Source organism: Rhopilema esculentum, chromosome 18, assembly GCF_057945365.1.
Source record: "Rhopilema esculentum isolate cy_ngs chromosome 18, ASM5794536v1, whole genome shotgun sequence".
Lineage (NCBI taxonomy): Eukaryota > Metazoa > Cnidaria > Scyphozoa > Rhizostomeae > Rhizostomatidae > Rhopilema > Rhopilema esculentum.
The window spans coordinates 5,941,778-5,963,000 of NC_142832.1; the positions used below are offsets into that span (position 1 = coordinate 5,941,778).

The following is a 21,223-nucleotide window of genomic DNA, read 5'->3' on the forward strand; positions in this document are numbered from 1 at the left end:
CCTTACCCGGTTAAAGGAACTTTAGAAACATAAAGAAAGTTTGCCTGACCTGTTGGTGTTCACTAAAAGGAGTAAAAAAGGTAGACTGATCATACTACTATGCAAATGTATTATTATTTTCTAAATCTATTTCATCTTGGGAAGCATAGCTTAATTCAGCGATGATTTTTGGACAATGAATGGTCATAGGAAGATGACTTCACTGAATGCTTTGACAACATCTAGATAAAGGCTGTGGTGGTGCTAGCTGCCTAATATAATGATATAATGAATAGAATGGTGGTGCTAGCTGCTGAGAAATATAATGAAAAATTAGACTTGATACCAGCTGGAAACCCCCGTGCTAAGAAAGGAGATCGCCCTTGATTGATAATTAGCCACGCGGTGACAGTCTCAAAATCATAAAATCCCACCATGAAGTACTTCACCAAAATATGTCCTCCGCCTTAAAACTGTTTCATCGGATTTAGACGAACTACAGAATTTATTTGGTAAAAAACTGTAAGTTACAATTTAATCCCCCTTTTGTACCTAAGGATAACGACAATATAAATTATGATGAGCTGTATGGCTTATAAACAAATTCCGGCTTTGAAACAAATGGAGGAGCCAAGTCAACCCTGATTTGAAAGTCAAATCATTGGACATAAACGCTATAGCGTTTTGAACACATTGATCAATATTTCAATTCCACAAGAAAATAGTCTGAGCTTTGAAATTATATTGTTTTGTTGAAGAAGGAAATGAAAACGACGTCCTTACCTACGCAGAAAAATTAGACATTGCTGCAATTACCCCCAGATGACGTCAGTCGCTACCCGTGATGCAATTGATACCCATGATTCAACGACTCTCTCTCACTTCATAGTTTGTCATTTGCACGAGGGGATGGAGGACAAATTCTGACATAGAGTGAAATAATTTTATGAAATATTGTTGGAAACAAGGAGAGGTTAAAGAAAGATGTCTGGTCTCGGTCGTGGGGGCCGAGGGGCCTTGCTACTGAAGGTAAGCATCGTTTGCTGCCTTTTGAAAAGGGGGTTCCCCCTACATAAATTCAACCATGGCCTAAACTAATTATGCCTATTTTTTATTATGAGTTATTATCGTCAAAACACTATAGTCTGGTAGGCAGTGAAGGTGAATTCGTATTGACAAGTGCATTCTTGCAATATCATAGTGTTTATCTGTGATAATGAACTTTCTTTACTTTTAATTTGTTTGTTTTGGTTTAAAAGAACCAGAATTAATCCGCCGAAGTATAAACAAACTGTCAAATGGTAAACTGATTTGTGTACAAATTGCAATTGAAAAAACTCAGATATGTTTTTATACTATAAACAACACTTCAAAGATAAACAATGAAATGATAGCCATCGGATCAATTTTTGATATTTTAATGAAGGAAATAATGAATCAAATAAATTGTTTAAGTGTCATCATATCATGCCAATTTTGTTTTCAAATTGCATATTGATGAGGGTAGTGCGCCAGGAATCCAGCCTTTCAGGGAATTCCAAACCATATCATGTTTTCTTAATTATCTTTTCAATTTTTAAGGGTTAAATGATGTGTTTTACAACAATATTTCCTTTGCTCTCTTTAAAACTGATTTTGCAAACTAATGTCAAGGTTGTTTTTTAGGCTCAAAGATTTCCCAGAATGACCAGTATATATCTTGTCTTGCAACCATATTATATTATATCTTATATGTTTTATTCTACATAATATATTTGCAAGCATATTAAAAGAAGGAAACCTCTATTAAATAATAGCATTCTGCGAAGATAACTAAGATATATGTCACTTTGTAGTATATCATAACAACACATAAATGAAAATGACATTACATTGCATATGACATACAATTTCTTATGATATAACAAGACATGACAGAACATAACTTATGACAATCAATAGTAAAATGACATAACATGACATATGACATTACATGACTTATAACCTAACATGACAGGACATAACATGACATATGACATTGCATGACATTACATGACATATAACCTAACATGACATGACATGGCATGACATAAATATATATATATATATATACTATAATTATATATATTTACAATCTCATTTAAACGTTTCAACTGAAGTCTTCATCAGTAATACTGATGTTTTTTCTTACTGATGAAGACTTGGGTCGAAACGTTTACACGAGAGTGTTTTTCTTGAAGATCTACATAAATATATATGTATTTAAAAGCTCATAATTGTAAAATGTTTAAATGATATATGAAATAAAAAAACACTTTCATAAGACGTTTCACTTTCGCTCCATCTTTTATATATATATATCTAATTTTAATTAGATTTATAAATAGATATACATTTTTGTGATTTACTATTTATCCCTATTGGATTACAAGAAATGTGGAAAATGCTTATTGTATGTTTTTATACGTTTCTTAAAAAACAATTTTTGTGGCTCCAGTTCAATGGATTTTTCAACTTTTTTAAAGCCCCAACATTTTATAGACACCAATAAGAAATATCCTTTATGTCTTTTAGTTGGGGGTTCCCCAACAGTGTTTTAATGACAGCATTCATTGCATGGACCTATATTTTATATTTTCAAAGGAAAAACATTTTGTTGCAGAGAATGAACCAGTGAAGCATGATATTTTCTTTATTCAATCAGGCCCTTGAGAAACCTGTCAAGCTACCTGGGCAGCCGGCACCTGGACAACAGCAGCAGCAAGAGCAGCAACCACAGGAGGCTAAGCCTACAGAAACTGATGCAGCTCAAAAATCTTTGCCAGTGAGTTGTTTAATCTTGGTGCTTTGATGTTGTGTATGGCATATCTTTTGAAACAGAAAGCTTACCACTTTTTGGGGCTCAATTAGTTTACAAAGGTCAATAGGAGCACATTTTTTGCTGGTGATATGCAGTAGCATAGTGAGGGGTCGGCAAGAGGAGGCAGATACCTGTCGATGGTGAAACATTTTTCTAACATAAAAGGGTTTTTTTGTGTTCCAAAGGATGTGGACTCCGATTTCTTCCTTGCTCATCCCACCTTTGTCCCCCAATATTACCAGCCTGGCTGCCTTGCTGGTGATACGTAACAGGCCAAGTTTATATCATAAGTTTTTTATCAAAGACCAAGATTCAAGTTTTTGTTTGGGGGCTAGCCCTGATAAATTGGTATAACAACAGCCATATTTTACAAAATGAAAGTAGTTTACTTATGCCAGTTAAGATTTTTGGGGGGGTGCCAAGGCTCCCTGGACCCCCCCCCCTCCCCCGTTATCTTGGTCCTTGATTTTTATGTATATATTTGAAGTACTTATGTCAAAAAAAAATCAAGATTAATGATTTATGAAGAACTATAGAAGGTATAGTTTTTGATCAGGAAGTATTTAACAAGGTCATTCTGATGTTTATAAATACTCTTAAAAGAGTCAAATAATCTAAGATCACTAAAAATATTTTTGCATTTTGTGTATGTCTAAGTAAATTATTTTGAATTTCAGGTTGGCAGAGGGATTTCCTCTCAACTAATGGCACAGACAGCTTCAGCAGGTATGCTTTTTTCAACTTTTACTTCCTTATTGTAATCCTCAGTTGTTGGCTATAAAGACATACATGCCGCTTAGAACCATTCTGTTCTTTTTCACCAACTTGTATTTTGATTAAATATTTATTTTCACAAATTTGCTATGCACAAATTCCAAATAGTAGCCTAAGTTAACTTTGAGAGAGATTTTTTAGGCTGTCAGATTTTCTAGGTATGTATTGATACTCTTATTATGCTATTGATACATCCAATATTTAATTGTCAAAGCTACAATTTATATACTAGATAAAGACATAGACTGCTTAGGTGTGTAGACGAACTGTCTTAGTCACTAATCTGAGTTTTGCACGTTTGCAATCACCAGGCAATTGATTAAGATTTATAGATTTTTTATTTTATTTCAGCAAGTCAACCTCCACCTGCTGCAGAGGTACTATAACAATACTATCTTTGTATTCATTTAATCCAAGCTATTTTGTTCTAGGAGTTCTAAATTTTACCTTTTGAATTAGAGAATTTATTTATAGATGTCTGGCTGTATACAAGAAAAGTTTTCCCAAGATTCTCATACAAGCTGTTCTTATCAGTTTTATACTGAATGGCACATTTTGTTCAGTCATTCTACATTCAAATTATTGTACATTATACATATTAAATTAAACTACATGCATATTATTGAATGTCGCTGTAATGACCCTCCAATCATGAATTTTATCCAAAATCTCAAGTTCATAATAAGGCTGCACTTTCTGATTAATGTTTCTTCATATCAACTTTTTTATAGTCTAAACCGCCTGTTGAATCTTTGTCCAAGATGACCATTCAAGAGCCAAAGATCACGTAAGAAATCACATTTTACATTCATTGATTGCAATATTTATCGCATATACCTATATAAAAGGTTATCTTTATCAGTATGACACTTTCATTTAACAGAGATGCATCGTTATAGGAACATTTAAGTTGGTGGAATAATCAAAACAATTAGCCCTTAGGGTAATTGATTCTAACTAGCGATGGTACTACAAAACCTTGGATAAAATCTGCATTTTAATTAGGTATATAGCTAAGCCAAGCTTAATAACTTCTCATTAGTATTTAAAAGCAGGGTTTTTGCTGCAAAATTCAGTTATCAACACTGCTAAATATTCTCCTTATTTTTTCAGGAAGAAGATGGAGAAGGGCACTGCAGGGGCTGAGTAAGTTTGAATTTGGTGATTTCATCTTCACTTAGCCTGATATATTGCGACCATGTTTTATAACTTTTGCCATCAATATACATCTGTATTAGAAATTTCATAGTTCAATAGTTGAAAATTAGGGCCTTTTTAATATATTCATGAATTCTTTTCAGAGTCCCAGTGGTGGCAAACTATATTCCTATAAAAGCCACTTTTGGAGGAGCCTACCAGTATGCTGTTTCCTACAGGTAATTTTTATGCCATTTCAATTAACATTTGTATGCTGGAAGGTCAATCTGCTTTCACTTCATTAATAGTAGAGTATGTCTTATACTTGGACAAAAAAACTAAGAACTATTTGAAATTAACCCTGGAGTTTGGTGAAATTATTTGCCAATTTCTAGCATCTGTTCCAAATTTATTCTAATTTGTTCTAAACATTTGCTCAAAGGACAAGCAATTTGGGTAATTCATCAATAATTATATGTTAATATTATATATTTACTGGTTATTTACTTGAAAACCATAGTTTCATGTTTCCTTTCTTTGGCACTTAGCCCTGACATTGAGAGCAAAAGCATAAGATATCAGCTGCTAAATGAGCACAGAGATGTGATTGGTAAAACTAGAGCCTTTGATGGTGCTGTTTTGTTTCTGCCAAAGAAGCTTGATGAGGATGTATGTATGCAAGTAAATTAGATTTTTGTTTGTAGAACACCAAAGTTTGTTGATATTTTTATTTGTATAATGCCAAAAATATTTTATATTAAAGCAAACTAACTGAAAGACTGTTTTGTGAAAGTGCCAGTAAAAGTGCTTGACCCCTGCCAAATAAGAACAGCCAGACAAATATCTTGCAGTTTCTACATATTTCCATCCAATGATGCAATTGGGGTGGAGGGAGGGTAAACTACCTCAACTTCTTAGAAACAAGGGTGAATGGGGACCATTAACGTTGATGTATATAATGATATCACAATAAATGGTCTTAATCTTCTCCAGACTAAGATGCTAACTTCAACTAGAAAAACAGATGGTGCTGAAATCAGGCTAACCATCACCTTTGTCAAACATCTTGACCCTGAAGATCGTCAGTGCATGCAGCTCTACAACATCATGTTTAGACGGTAGGCATAATATTCATAATGTTGAAAAACTTTATGAATAGCTTTCTGGTTCTGATGGAAAATTCAAGCTACTCGTTTACACTAGCCCTTTAAAGTGACCAGTATCTGAGGGGATCTGAAAACACTGTTAATCAAAACCTTTATGTTTTCACGATTTCTGTCATGACTTTTTACAGGTTATCTCTATGCATAGGTAATGAAGAGGTTTTGTGACCAGAAGGATCCAAATCAACATTATTTCTCAGGTTAACCATAACAAAGCAAAATCTGAAAGATTGTCCCCATTTGCACTCTAAATGACTTTTTTGAACAATATACATTTTTCTGCTATGGAATTTAGTCGCTATTTCGCTATGAACATGTCCCTTCAGTCTAAACCCTATCGCTTGATTTGCAGTGTTATGAGGATCCTGGAGATGAGCCAAGTTGGGCGCTACTACTACAATCCAAATCAACCAGTGCCCATTCCTCAACACAAGCTAGAGCTCTGGCCTGGATATATTACTGCCATTGAGCATTATGAAGGTGACGTCATAAAATCACTTTGAAACCACCTTTGTTTTATATAAGCAATGGTATAACGATGGGTTTGATATATCAATGGTTTTAAGGCTGCTTGAGGCTTCAAAATTTTCTCTGGAGAAGAGTTGTCTCATACTAAGCCCTGGTGAATTTGATACTTAGATTAAATTCATGTTAGAATCATACAAGTTGATAATATCGTATATTATAATAATTTTTACCGTTTATATATCTAACCAATTTATGATCATTTCTATCCATTTTTGTTTCCCCAGAAAAGGTTTCCTAAATCAAATTATCTTTCCCTCAAAAATTAAATGATCATCTCTTTTCTTTATATTGCATTCGTCTTTTAGTCAAATTGTCAATTTTTTGCATGCTTTCCCTTTATAGGTGGCCTTATGCTCCTTGCTGATGTTTCTCACCGACTTTTGAGAACTGAATCCGTCTTGCAGTTCATGTAAGTTAGCTTCTTTGTTGATAGAAATTTCAAAACATTTCTGGTTAAAAATTATGGCTTAGGTTTTCATAACAGTCGTTTTTGTCAATATATAAATATAAGCATGTAGTGGAATAAGGCGTAATTACACAGAATTGAATCCCAATATCTTTGTTTTATTTTGCAAACCCAAAGAAATTGTTGAAGGGGCTGTTGACGTTTTATTGACACCTCAGGCTCTCTTTAAAGTCCATCTTTAAATGACATCCTTAGTTGTTGAAAGTTGAGTTTTTATGAAATATATATCTAGATGTAAAATTTATTCTTGGACATGTCATCACCGTTGTTCTATTTTATTGTTTATCGTATGACCTTTGAATCCTTTTGTTTTGCCCAGGTATGCCTTTTACCAAAAGAAACCCCAGAACTTCCAGTCTGAGGTAACCAAAAAGCTTGTTGGCAATATCGTCTTGACCAGGTAAGGCTTCAGAGATAAATACCCCAAAAGGGCTTTAATTGATTAAACCTGAAAACATCAAAATTTAATTTCGTAGACCGAAGACTGTTACGATCCAACACTGATCACGGTTAAGATTATTGTAGAATAATTAGAAAGTAGCGATGTATCCTAACGTGGGTCAAAGTAAGCAAGTTGGATTAAAGTTCCAAGACAATATTGTTCTTTTATTATCTTTTTGTAAGAAGTCGAGGGGTTGGGGTCCCTGATTATAATATGGGGCTGTTATAGATCTTTTACATCTTTTCTGAATTCTCTTTCCCTTTTGCAAGCCTTTTTTCTTGTTACAGATTTGATAGGAACCTAGTTTTGGTATGTTTGATACACTGATTTATATTTTCTACTCAGGTACAACAATAAGACCTACAGAATCGATGACATTGCCTGGGACAAAAATCCTCAGAACAAGTTCGTTTTTCATTCTGGGGAAGAAATGAGCTACATAGATTATTACGCGTAAGTTTTCAAATGTTTCTGCCCTAAGTTTTATCACAGCTGCATTGCAACTGGCTGTTGAAAGTAATTTTCATTTCACAAATGTCTACCAACCCTTTGTTTAGTGACTAGAAGTAGCCATTAGAAGGATACCCTAATGACTGGCTACTGTGTTCAATACGTGAATATTAAAAGCCTTAGTGAATTGCCGCTTTCAAGTGTGTCTTCAGGCTTAATTCAGTACAGAAATTGCAATTTTTTTAAAAGAGGAAATTTTTTATTTATGCCAAAAGAACTCCTTTGGTCATTTTATTAAATTCTTATTTATCATATTATAAAAGCGTTTTTAAGTCAGTTACTTTAGGCTATTATTTAGGGCAAGGATAGAAATTTCAGCTTCGAATTCTGTAAAAATTTATTTGACTGTTTGTGATTATAATCATTTGCGAGTTCATAGACAACATTTACGTCTGTATGCTTGTATGTATGTATATATTTGTATATTTAAAGATTTGTATTAAACACTGACGAAACTTTGTACCAGTGGTTGGTGAATGTTTTCTGATGCTTTTTTAAACAGCAGTTCCAACATGATAAAGAATTTGATATTTAAGATTCTGAAGCAAAAAACTTCAATTGCCATGCACCATTACTTGATATATTCTTTAGAACTATATGAAATGCTTTTTGGATATGATGTCTGCTGTCAACAATTTCTTCGGTTCAAAGATCAGCGCTATTATCGTTTTCAGGAAATCGTACAACAAGAAGATAGATGATATCGATCAGCCATTGCTTATTCATCGCCCGAAACCCATGAAGGGACAAAAGGTATGGATACCATATTTGAAAATATGGGATTTACTCCCAACTTTAAATAAGTGGTAAACAGGCCTTGTTTTGTTTGGGTTATTTTTGTACTCGTTAAATCAATATTTTTTGTTTTTCCTTCGACTGGAAGTTTTATTGTTTCTATAACACGTTGTTGTTGTTTTTTGATCCAATCTTCGAATACGTCTGACCCAGGATTTATTATCTGTTAACGTTGCACCGAAATGCGATTATAACCCTTGTTAAAAGCCAGTTATGTTTATCTTTAACTCTGCGATAGTGTTCAGACATTTCATTTGAGTTAGTTATGTCATATATATAATTATATGCTTGTTGTGTAGCAAGTTTGTCATCAATAAGTTGAAAACCAGCATCGTGTTGAAATATTTTGGTGTAATCAACGAAGTTTATCCAGTCTATGAAAGCACAATGTCCATCTGTAAGTCGGCAAAGCTGAAAGTTTTTGCTGTCTTCAAGGCAATTCGTTCGCTGTTTTGAGGCAAAAAGAATATTGTGTAGTGATTTTCCCCCCTTCCCATGAATTCACAATCCTATGACCAAAATACATTGTACATGTAAGCCTTGGTAAATTTTCTACAGTGTCTGTAAACTGACCTTTATAAGTTGTGCTACTGCAAGCCGTAAAGTTGTTCTACTTTATCTAAAAACGATTTGCAAAGACTTTTCCTTCTTGCTATACTTAAATGACTATGTATCACCATAAAAAATTCAATGTCTGCTTGAAATAATGGATGTTATCTGATGATTGCAAGACCAATCTTGACCGATGCTTGCCTTACGTTTAGGGTAGAGCAATGAGAAAGAGTTTATTGTTTCGTGATGAACGATGTTTTACTTAACATTTACGTGAAAAAAGGGTGACAAATCTTTTTTTAAATCAAGGCAAGGAGCCAAAAAGTATTACTTCTGTTATATTTTTCAGAATTTGTTTTCTTCAACAAATAAAACTGTTTGCCTGGGATTCTTCTCATCCTTAGAATTGCTTCCTCATGGTATTCTCATCTCATCCTGGTATTCTTTCAAACATTGCTTCCTCTTTTCTTTGGTTCCTTTTTTCAAAATCCATCCAAGTAAGCAGTAAATCTTTGCTTCAGTTAGCCGTGTTAGAAAGAAATAGCAATATTTTCATCCTATTGTAGGCCCCGGCTAATGAAGTGATCTGTCTGATACCAGAGCTTTGCTCAATGACAGGACTGACTGACGAAATTCGATCCGACTTCAGGGTCATGAAGGTAGGTGTATCTGTATCTTAGTAAGATTCTTTCTCTAAATACACTTCTAAAGATTTGTTCTTCTTTTGAGGACTGCAAAATATTTGTCGCTCTTGGCATAGTGGGTTACTCGGTTGTCTCTGCTGCAGTCGGTAGACATTATCAAATTTGAAGAAGAATATTCTTTTACCTTAGAGTGATAAAGCGAGGGATTCTGTAATTGTGAAAATAAGGCACTTTAGACTGGTGTTGGCCTTAGTAAACATAGATGGATCGAAAGTCCATAAATTACTCCTTCTTCTTTATCTAGTAACAAGTATTAGCAAAAGATGTTGTAGAAGTCGAATTTATGAATGTGTTAAAGGCCTAGCCGCATCCACACACTGTCAGAATGGGGCCTTTTGCCCAGAGCCTTGGAGTAAAGCATTTGAAGTAGTCTCTGGTGCTTCGCAGTGGTGCTATTTGTTCGAACTGCAATAACGAGAATGAAAAAATATATGGCTATCAATATTTTACATTTTACATTTTACAAAATTTCATTTTACAAAAGTCTTTCGCTTCAACGGTACCTGTTTTCTTATAGGACATATCTAGCCACACCAGAGTTTCGCCTGGAGATAGAGAGAAAAGCATGAAAAACTTTGTCAGTAATATATATTCAAATGAAAAGGTAAGTGTACTTAAAATCACACCTTAAGTAGCGTTTTCCTAGTTTGAAGACTGCGAAAGGCTATTGTGCCCACTTAGAAAACACTAATTTTTTATTAAACACATATTCTAATTTCAGGCTCTTGAAGAATTGATGAACTGGGGCTTAGAGCTGGATCGAAATCTACTCCAGGTATGTTTTTTTGCAAGAGGTATTCGTTTGATGATATGCATTTTGTGGTGAGAGTCGTCAGTTATCCAGAATTTGTATGTGTTTTGTATGCAAAACCCCGAACGAGATAAAAATCGGACGTGAGATGTATAGAATCGTTTCTGTAATAACGAGTTGACCTGAGCTACTGTCTTTGACACTGATGCTTGGACAACTTTCACTTTTTCAATTTCAAAATTCACAACATACACATATAAAAAAATTACAGATCAACAGCTGGAAGTTTAATATAAAAAGTAACAATTTACATATATTTGGAGGGTATAAGCTATAACATGGTCGGGATTTCTTTGAGGAGGAGCTCTCTCAGTCTAAAATGCTTGAAACAGTGACAGATATCGATTTGATGGAAGAATAGCAATTTGCTCACACCCCATTCTTCCTCCTCAGATCTTGAAACTTTTAATTGCTCTACCCTCTTCCTGCCTCCCATAATCTTATCCTATTTTGATCATTCCTCCCTCTCTTCAACACCCCTCCCTCTCTTTAACACCCCTCCCTCTCTTTAACACCCCTCCCTCTCTTTAACACCCCTCCCTCTCTTCAACACCCCTCCCTCTCTTTAACTCCCCTCCCTCTCTTCAACACTCTTCCCTCCTTTCCCTGGCTAGGGCTTGCCTATAGGCTCAAGAGCCTTTCCCTGACATCTGCAACTAAAAAATGTAGTATCACTTAAAAGTCTTGGACGTAAAGCGTTGATCTATTAAATGCATATTCTAAGCAGTCAGTTGCAACTTGCTTAACCCATATTGGAATCTGTGCTTTATCCACGTGTTACAATATACAGTTTACGCCTTTCCATACCTTCTGCCAATGTTTTTAAGATAAGCGTGACGACTTCATGAACACCACATACTATCTGCGTAGCTAAAACTTCGGAATTTCCTGGAATTCAAAACAGTTTTCATTCCTGGTGTCTTAGCCTAACGTTGCGTGTGTGTCATGTTGTTTATCAAATCGTCTAAAAATAACTGCTTTGCAAAAAGCTCAGGTCGTAGTCCTGTTTTGTTGTGTTGTCTAGTAGATTTAGTTTTCGTAGCTTTCGTTACAAGGGTATTTACCAAGCATTAAAATTCATGTATTACGTTTTAAAATCCAAAATATTTGCGTCAGATTTCCTTGTTAAAGAATACGAAGTCTCGATTAAGTACATTTCATGCGGAAGGTATTGGTAATATTTACTTAAGATTAATTTTTGTCGCATCAATATTTTTTATATTGAGTAAGACTAGGGAAAAGTCGGTATTTACAATCGCCTACAGGCATTCACTCTGATTGGATTATTGCTGTTGATTTCAATGTCCTATTTGTAAGTGATCTGACCAGTTTTCTTTGTGCATTCCGCCCGTTATCATTCATTTACTGTTTGTTTTATTTCGGTGATAATGCATTTCTTTCTTATTTTTTTTATAAATATGTTCGATACTTAATAGAGCGTGCCATTATATTATAAAGGAAAAAGAGGCATAGCCCCAAATCCATATGGTAACAGGTGGCTTTCATGATTCAGAAAAAGTCTTAAACCTTGGCAAAACGAATTTAACTTTTTAATCTTATTGAGGGAAACTCAACTTGTTCAAATTTTTTTTTTTGCGTTATTCAGTGGAAAAACCAAAGCAACGCTTAACTTCTCCCTGAAAAATGAAAAAGCTTAACTGAACATTTCTATTTCCATTCAAAGTCTTTCAGCAAAGATAGAGCTGAGCTCTGCATCCCTGTATAATTTAATGGGATGGCCAAGCAAATTTTAACATTGAAAGCAGCAAGAACGTCGAGGTAGCGTTTGGCCAAACCTTAAGGAAGCTAAGATTATCAAGCTGCCACGAGTTGACCTGGCTGATAAACAGAGGATAATAGCTAAACAAAACTTGACAAGACCCCTTTTCTCTAAACCCTTGTCGTTTCTGCATACAACTGGTAAGACTGCATGTAAAGATTTGGCTAATGCCACCAACCATGAAAACACTAAAAGAAGCCATTGTTTTCAGCCATAGTGACCAAGTGAACAGTATAAAATTCAATCAGATTCCATTTTAGCAGGCCAGTGGTTCCCCGAAGCATTTTCTCAACACTAACTACGCATTCTTGTAAATTTTTGTTAGAATAATCATGCGTATAGTTTTGTGGAACAAAATTAATTCGGTTTGAGTCGTGCATAAACGTTTCTCCCTCGATATGATCATGAAACCACTTGACAATTTTCAGACTCAAAAAATTAAAAATTGCTTTTTCCTATCGTTATCACTTCATTTCACGCACCTGTCACTCCCTTCTTCTTCACAGTTAAGACATCATCGTGTAGTTTTATAAATCATTCTTTATAATTTTGTAGCTTCAAGGACGAAATCTACCAGCCGAAAAGATTCTGCTTGGAAGCACGTCGTTCACGGCCAACAGAGAAGCAGACTGGGGCAGAGAGGCCACTAGAGAAAACGTCATTTCTGCTGTATGTATTTTCATTTAAAAATGTTTTTGTATTATCCTAAATCGAAAAGTTCAACACGCCATAACTCTAGTGAAGAACGTGGGTATTTGATTCGAAAGTATGCCAAAAATATTTGACATATTTTAGAAAAATATCGGTGAGTGTGTTGTGTGGAGCTTAGAAGTCATTTCCCCCATTTTTGTTTTTTCGAAGGGAGGGCAGATTTCTGTTTCTTCCAGATCCGGTTGTAAACAAGGTATTTTTCTAAATTTCACCTAATCTCTGATACAAGAGCTATGATTCTGGACATAATTATAGTTTGAGGAAGGCCTCGAGCGTTATTTTATAATGATAAAGATGGTTTAATCGCCGGCCGAGAGTGTATAAATCGCAAATTGATTTTACTACCGTTGGCTCTTTCTTAGGCCATGAATTTTTTCTTGGCACTGTTCTAGTCTACTTTTCTTTTCCATCATTTTATCACGTTGCAAAAATTAGTTGACTTTTGAGGTCATTCCATGGTCCCTGCCGTCTTTATAGGTACCAAAGCCTCTTCTTTACCAGCTTAATTTAAAGCTCTCATAAAGACAATTGTAAAAAACATTGCCTTGACGAGGAGCAAAGTATCAAATGCTTGACCCAATATATAACCTTATTTTTATTTTGGTGTTTTAGCAACCTCTTTTTGACATGTCTCAATTTTCTTCAGGTTAATCTCAACAATTGGATCGTTATCTACACGAAGCGTGACGAGGCTAAAGCCATGGACTTCTGCAACACCATGGGCAAAGTCGCCCCTGCCATGGGTATTCAGGTATGAACGCGTCGTCATTTTGGCAGAAATTGTACCGTGTTCAGCAGTGTCCATTTCAACGTTTGACCTTCTTCTGGACCTACCTAATAAAGAACGAGAGGAAGATGGACTTTGGGTCTGATACTTCGTTTATTCTGATTTACGATGTTTTAAGGCCATCCTCATGATATTTGTTCATCTGACCAGAGCCGTTGGAACTTTTGGGAGCCAGTGGCAAGTTGCCGCCAACTTTTGAAAAAAGCCCCTTTTCTCAGACGAGCCTCTTTCAAGTGCCAATTTTTGTGAGACACAGTACTCCTTACTACTTGTACCCGTAAACTTTTATATACTTCTGCCATCCTTGCGAGGACGGCCACTTTAGCTGGGATCTGCTCTACAGAAGGCTCTTTTGAAACTGAGCAATCAGACATCGTATGTAACACTGGTCACTTTTACTATGCCACTGTTAAGAGCTTGAGTATCTCCTGGAGTTTAGGAGCCAAGCTACAATTTTGGACCCAGCTATTGAGACAAGCACTCTAACACATGTTGGTATGTATAATCCTACATCACCTTACCATGTTCGAGCAATTTATGTTTAAAAAACAGAGATATCGAGTCATGGTGTGGGGGGTGTAGGATCTAATCATAGCAAGGATAGTAGCCATATTTGCTGTTAGATTTTCTCATTGATCTAGTGGTCGGATGGATAACAACAAGACAATTTCTTATATTCTAGGTTTCGCAGCCAATGAATGTCCATCTGAAAGACGAACGAACAGAGACGTACTTGAAGGCTATCAGAGACAACCTCAACCCGAAAGTCCAGATGGTTGTTACTATATTCCCAACTTCAAGAGACGATCGTTATGCTGCTGTCAAAAAACTGTGTTGTGTGGAAAGCCCTGTTCCTTCTCAGGTAGGAGCATCGATGCTGCGGACTATACACCTTCGTCTCTGAATCTGACGTAATTGATTGGGCAATACAATGATTAAGTTTACTGTCAGATTTGATTCAGAACCGAAAACATTTCTTCCCTATGCAAATTTTCATTTTGCTTGATCATATATTGGCCGCTGATGACACTGGCCATTTAGTTGCAAAATTGCAGCGGATGAATCTTTCACTCGCAATCAGATTCCACAGTCAGATCTTTTATAGCATCTCCTAATCCCACAATTTAAAAAATTTAACGTGGAATTTCGCATTCAAATTACTTCGGGGTGCTATGTCCAGTCTAGGAGTAAAAATTTTGAAAGAAGTAAATTGTATAATTTCAGAATAATTCTCTATGGTATAGGGTTAATAGTTGAATGTTAATTGAAATGCTTGTTGTGATTTCATATATGAATAAGGATTTTTTTCCTTTGTGTTTAGTTGTTAGGTTCAATTCCAAAAAGTCCAAAGCCCTAGATTAACCATCTCTTGAGAATACGATGATAAAAATGCGAACCTCTATGACGTTTATTTATGATTTATGATCTCCCTTCCCTCAGTGCTTTAGTTGATAATGCTAATTATCATTAGCTCTCTGTAAACTGGATACATTTCCATTTCAGTGCATCAATGCGAGGACAATCTCGCAGGCTAACAAGCTACGCAGTGTCACTCAGAAGATCGCTTTGCAGATCAACTGCAAATTAGGTGGAGAGCTATGGGCCCTCGAAATACCAATGGTATGCTACGTAATGACTTTATATCTTTTTATTTGTCATTTACTGATATTTTAGCATGCAGTTTCATAAGACTGTATTTTTATGCAAATAATAGAACGAGTCACTAGAACATCCACATGTCTCAAGAACCGCTTATACAACTCAGGCTTATTAATGGAGTACAACACTGCATAAGTAACAGAAGTCGACCTCAGTGTCAGAGTAGTTTCAAGTAATTCATTTTGATGCAAGTAATTTCACTCGATATGCTTGGTAGATCCTTGCCCATTAAGTTCCCGAGTTAACGTGACTTTGAAGGAATTTCACAATGGGGCACGAGGCTGAACCCCTGGCCAATGGAAATTTAGCCTTTAGGTCTCTTGTACACAACACCTTATCGATTATTTGGGGTTGTTTTGTAGCGATCTGTTATGGTTGTTGGTATTGACGTGTACCACGATGGTGGCAAAGGCGGGCGCTCGATTGGTGGTTTCGTTGCATCCACGAACAAGACATTCACGCGATGGTATTCAAGGGTGTGTTTCCAGCAGCCTGGCCAAGAGCTGATTGATGGCTTGAAGGTCTGCTTCACGGCATCATTGAGAAAATATCACGAGGTAATTCAGTCATGTTACTTGTTGGATTGAATTGTAGGCAAATTGTGAGAGCGCTTTCTTGACTGAAGCAATTTTAGATAATGCTTCTAGCAGAAATACTAGAAACTAGAAACTAGCAGACTAGAAACGATAAGATGAGACTAAGATAAGACTAAGAAAAGATAAGACTAGAAACTAGCAGAAATGTAGGAATTGAGAACCTATATCTCTGAATATATGACTCTTAGTTGACCCGAAGCTATAATGTGGTCGGATTCGAGCTAACGGGCTCAGTTTTACCGGTTGGCTTAAGTAAATTCATAATATTACGTCATGGATGGCTATTCGGATCGGACGCGATTTACCAGATGTTACGTCAGTTTCGAAGTTTATAAAGGCTAAATATCCAAGGAAATCGTGATTATTTAAGGGCGTATTTCTATCTTAAATGATCGAGCAAGGGATATCTATGAAAGTGAATAATGCCACCCAAGTAGCTTTGATTTTCTTATGCTTCTTGTGTGATACTTCTTATTAACAGCAAGTATCCTTCGCATTTAACTGAAGGCTTTTATCCTTTTGCTGTATGCAGGTGAATCACGATTTACCTGAGCGAATCATTGTTTACCGTGATGGTGTTGGTGATGGACAACTCCACGTCGTTGCCAACTACGAGGTGCAGCAGTTCTCTGATTGTTTCGCCTTGTTCGGTGAATCTTACAAACCGAAAATGGCCGTGATTGTCGTCCAGAAGAGGATAAACATGAGAATCTTCGCAGCGGTGAGTGTTTTCTCTTTTCGATGTCGTATAAAACCATCACTTTTGCCCCTCATCAACCTTTCATTCGCTGAAATAGACGTAGAAGGGTAGGAAACGCTTTTTGGTATATAGAACAGGACGGTTCTAAGTTGCTTCCGAGCTTCACGCTTTGCGATCATCAGGCAACTATAGTTTGCCACAAGGGTAGGAAACATATGTTTCTGTAACTTGGATTATTTTAACCTATATAAGTTGTAAGGGAGGGGAAGGTTAGGGGGAGGGGGAGGGGGAGAGGGAGGGGGAGGGGAGGGGGAGGGGGAGAGGGAGGGGGAGGGGAGGGGGAGGGGGAGGGGGAGGGGAGGGGAGGGGAGGGGAGGGGAGGGGGAGGGAGATAAGGGGGAGGGGAGAGAAGGGGGAGGGAGAGAAGGGGGAGGGTAAGGGGAGGGAAGGGGGAGCATAAGTGGTAAAGTCAAAACAATTTTAATATAGACGAGCTAGTAATTTAACAAACCCACATCGGTCTCATAGTTTACCATTAATTTGAGTCTTTACAACGGTACTACCATTCTAAAAAAGCACCTTTTTATTCAAAGACAAGCCAAGGAGGAAAACTTGATAACCCACCCCCCGGCTCAGTTGTTGATCATACAGTGACGAGAAAAGATTGGTAAGTGCCCATTTTTCATTACGCATTGTTCTAAGATCATATTGCTTTTAGGTAGTTTCATTTGAGACCAATTGGAAATGTAAAGATTGGTTGTTTCTCTAGGCATGTTCTGGAACTCGTGTTATAAGTCAACTCAGGTTTTTTGCAAGAAATTCATCCAAGGTTTTGAGAACCGTTTCTCAATCTTCTTAGCCCAGTATCCCCCAGTAGCCCAGTAATTCTTTTCATATTATTTTAGTATTATATTGTGTCTCCTTGGTGCAAGCTATGTGTTTGCTTCATTGACAAATAAACATCTAGCTTTTTGCCTTCAAGTCTTAACTGCCAGTTAAGGAAACTCACTGCCTGCTTCTAAGTAAATCAAAGACGATATAGAAAAATGGGGACACCTTGCTCACCCTTTATGCTCTCAGGTATTTTCTTTCAACCTTTCCCACCCGTCATAGAGCATTTGAAAAGATAATGAAATACTAGGTGACATTCCATTTTGAACAAAGAGCTTTCGATCACCCGATGCTCAAAAGTTTGTTAAAGCAGATGGTTTTTTTTAGGTTCGATTTCTTTTTGGTGAGTCAACACGTCCGACAAGGCACTGTATCGCCGACTCATTATGTTGTCGTACATGACGAGTCGGGTTTGAAAGCGGATCATTTGCAAAGGTAAGTCTTTCAGAAATGGAGCTGCGAGTTTTGTTGTAACTATTTCAATCTAACATACAACTTCTTTGATTCATTTCCTTTGATTATATGATTGTATTTATTTGATTCATTTTCTGTCATAAGTAAACGATTAGTTGATTCCGCATTCAAACAATAGACTGGGTTGAAACAGTTCGAAAGTGATGAAGTAGTCAAGCTGAACATTATTTTCGTCTATAGAACGCCCGATTTCTTAGCTGATTACACCTTAAGGGACATTTCAATAACATCTAAGATCAAATCAAGAAGCTTCTTAAGCATAGAATAGCAGCTCGTCCTTAAGTGCCCTTCTCAACCTCCTCTTATTTTGCTGGTGTGGTTCTGTAGACGCTCCACACCATACAGTTTGGTTACTTCGTCTGATAGAGGAAATTTTGAATTAGATTCAAACAGGTTTTCTCCTTGCAATAAGAAAGGAAAGTTATAGCAAGTGAGGGTTCGCTAGTTGTTGCAAGGGCTGTATACTGCGTCTGTAGGTTTTCCAGTCCTCAGGGATTGCGTTACTGTATTATACAGAAAAGCTTGTTGCAGCATTGCTTCCTTTTAAACCAGATTGTCAGCTTTTTTATTTCGAGTTGGTATTTTGGCCAAACTCATATCAATTGAAGTTGAGACATGAGAAGTCTTTATTTTAACTTTACCTTCACGTTTTAGGCTTTCGTACAAGCTAACACACTTGTACTACAATTGGCCTGGAACTGTTCGCGTTCCGGCACCTTGTCAGGTAAGCTAATACGAATTTACTTCTTGTATCGAATGAGTATTTTAGCTACGCTTAGTGACAGTATTCAATAGAAATCAAGTTTAAGACGTTTGCAAACAGATCTAGGAAACATCTTCTTATGGCTACTTGAAAGAGTTGAATGGGAATTTTAGATATGTTCTCTTTGTTATTCGTTGTTCGTATTTGAAGGTTTTATGGGAATATAAACATGGGTTTTGAATATTTGGGTGGTGAAGAGATATTTTCGCTCCCTTGAGTTGAAATTATTGAAGACTTTTTATTTTAAAAGTAAAAAAGCAATATGGTTTTTATAGGAATGAAGTTTTTAAAAACAAAGCCATGTCTCTTTCACAGCTAACACTAAAACTATTATTTCAGTACGCCCACAAGTTGGCTTATCTGGTTGGTTGCTCGCTACACAAAGACCCTGCCTTGGAGCTGTCAGACAGGCTGTTCTTCTTGTAGTTGCCTTGTCATTATCCATCAGAAAATGTCAAGAGATCGTGCTGTTCCTTGGAAAGAGAATTCGGAGATGCATCATTGGTTGCAAGTATTTTTGTATTCAGATAACGCCACAAGTGTTTGTTGCTACCTGTAACATACTGAAAACTAACCACAAAATACTGGCCCAGTGCTCATGGAGAACCAGAGACTATTACTACCGTTTATCTTCAACTTTTTGGTTTTTCATTGTAAAGAGTTGGTTATGTTATGTTTGGGGCTGATAATAAAGCATGCAGTGCTAATGCCATTTGCGTCTCAATTGACAACTGCGAAAGTTAAGCTAGAGTCACGTCGCCCCTTATGGAACGATTTTAGTAAAAATTGTTTCCTCAGCTTGTTGGTACTTCCTAAAAAAATACAAGCACATTCTTTGCTGTATAATCTACATGCTTGTGTAAAGACAGTTTTATCGGCTTTTCTCTCTTTCTGCACGAGCAATATTACTACAGGCTACTTTTCTTCGTGAAAATTTTAGGCCATCGCCCCTTATGGAACGACTCAAATTTAGGCGTGCAGAAAAGCACACAATGGAGAAAAACCGGGAATTATTATCTGCCTTCTTTCCTTCTACCTTTATCATTCGTCAATATCAAATCATACTTTCGTTGAGCCATTTGTTTTCAAATTCAAGAAAATTGTACAAGCTACTGTTTGGGTTTCAACGAATATTCGTTTTTGGGAGATGAAGAAACACGTTGTGGGGGTTGGTTTTGTTTTAGCTAAAGATCCGACCGAGGGAATGACCAAGAAAGTTGAGGTGCAGGAAAAAAAGAAGGGTCGAAGGTCTAATGACAACTTTTTCGTTCACATTCCGCTTACTTTTAAAATATTCTCCTAGCTTTTAAGAACAAAATGAAACAACGATAATAAGCAAAGAGTTCAAGTAATGTCGTCAGCAAAATAATTTTGCGCGTTTTTTGAAGATAAACAAACCTAGACTCCTTCATATTTATTTTTATCATTGCACAGTCAGAATTCATGAAAAAATCGAATCGTTCCATAAGGGGCGACGTGACTCTATTGTTTGTCTCGTTTTTATCTTCTATAGATGTTACGTTTTTATTCCCTGATCTTTCTAGCATGCCATTTTGTTTAATGCCACGATGCTTCTGAGCCCCTATGCGATAATAATATTGCGATATTGAAAAATATTGTAGTGCTTTTTTTCCCATTTTACCCCAACCCTAATCTTAATCTTTATAATTTGTCAATGGAAGGCTTGTTGCATAAATAGGTTGGAAAGAATACGTTTTAATTTGGTTTAATTTTATGTTTTTAGGTATTTTAATTTTCTTTAATTCGCATTAACATTAATATTTGCTGTGGTTTCGTCTTACCCTGTTTTGATCTTTTCTTTACATTTCTCAATATATCTTTTCCAGTACACTTTTCGTCAAGCTTTTTCAGGTTGCTTGTCGTTGCTAGATTGTATGTAGCATGCACGTCATTCCAAAAACTCAAATTATTTGCTTCGTTGAATTATAAGCAATTTGATTTATTCCTCTCTCTATATAATGTAGTACATTTGTTCTGTTCGTGTTTTGTACAAGATGATAGTTTGAAGTTTTTATGACACTTTTTACTTGATGTTAACTAAAATCTGATTCTTCATCTTGAAAATTTCCCGACTCTTGTTGCAACTTCCTTGCGTGAAAATTCTATGCTGCAATTTAAAAAAAACCTTGATGCAATTTTGA

The 21,223-nt window shown here is 36.2% G+C and overlaps 1 protein-coding gene across 1 annotated transcript; it reads left to right on the plus strand.

The window, feature by feature from the left end:
- Positions 1 to 868: 868 nt before the first annotated feature.
- On the plus strand, positions 869 to 21,090 carry LOC135696781 (piwi-like protein 2). Its single transcript, XM_065216293.2, has 27 exons — positions 869 to 1,008; positions 2,663 to 2,782; positions 3,496 to 3,544; positions 3,944 to 3,969; positions 4,324 to 4,379; positions 4,706 to 4,738; positions 4,894 to 4,968; positions 5,278 to 5,398; positions 5,723 to 5,847; positions 6,245 to 6,372; positions 6,763 to 6,829; positions 7,206 to 7,286; positions 7,674 to 7,781; positions 8,513 to 8,591; positions 9,752 to 9,844; positions 10,407 to 10,493; positions 10,611 to 10,664; positions 13,036 to 13,149; positions 13,838 to 13,942; positions 14,661 to 14,840; positions 15,482 to 15,598; positions 16,000 to 16,194; positions 16,766 to 16,954; positions 17,527 to 17,600; positions 18,152 to 18,259; positions 18,953 to 19,022; positions 19,401 to 21,090. Exons 1-27 carry the CDS (start codon positions 964 to 966, stop codon positions 19,485 to 19,487), a joined length of 2,586 nt encoding a protein of 861 aa, XP_065072365.2. The 5' UTR covers positions 869 to 963; the 3' UTR covers positions 19,488 to 21,090.
- Positions 21,091 to 21,223: the final 133 nt, after the last annotated feature.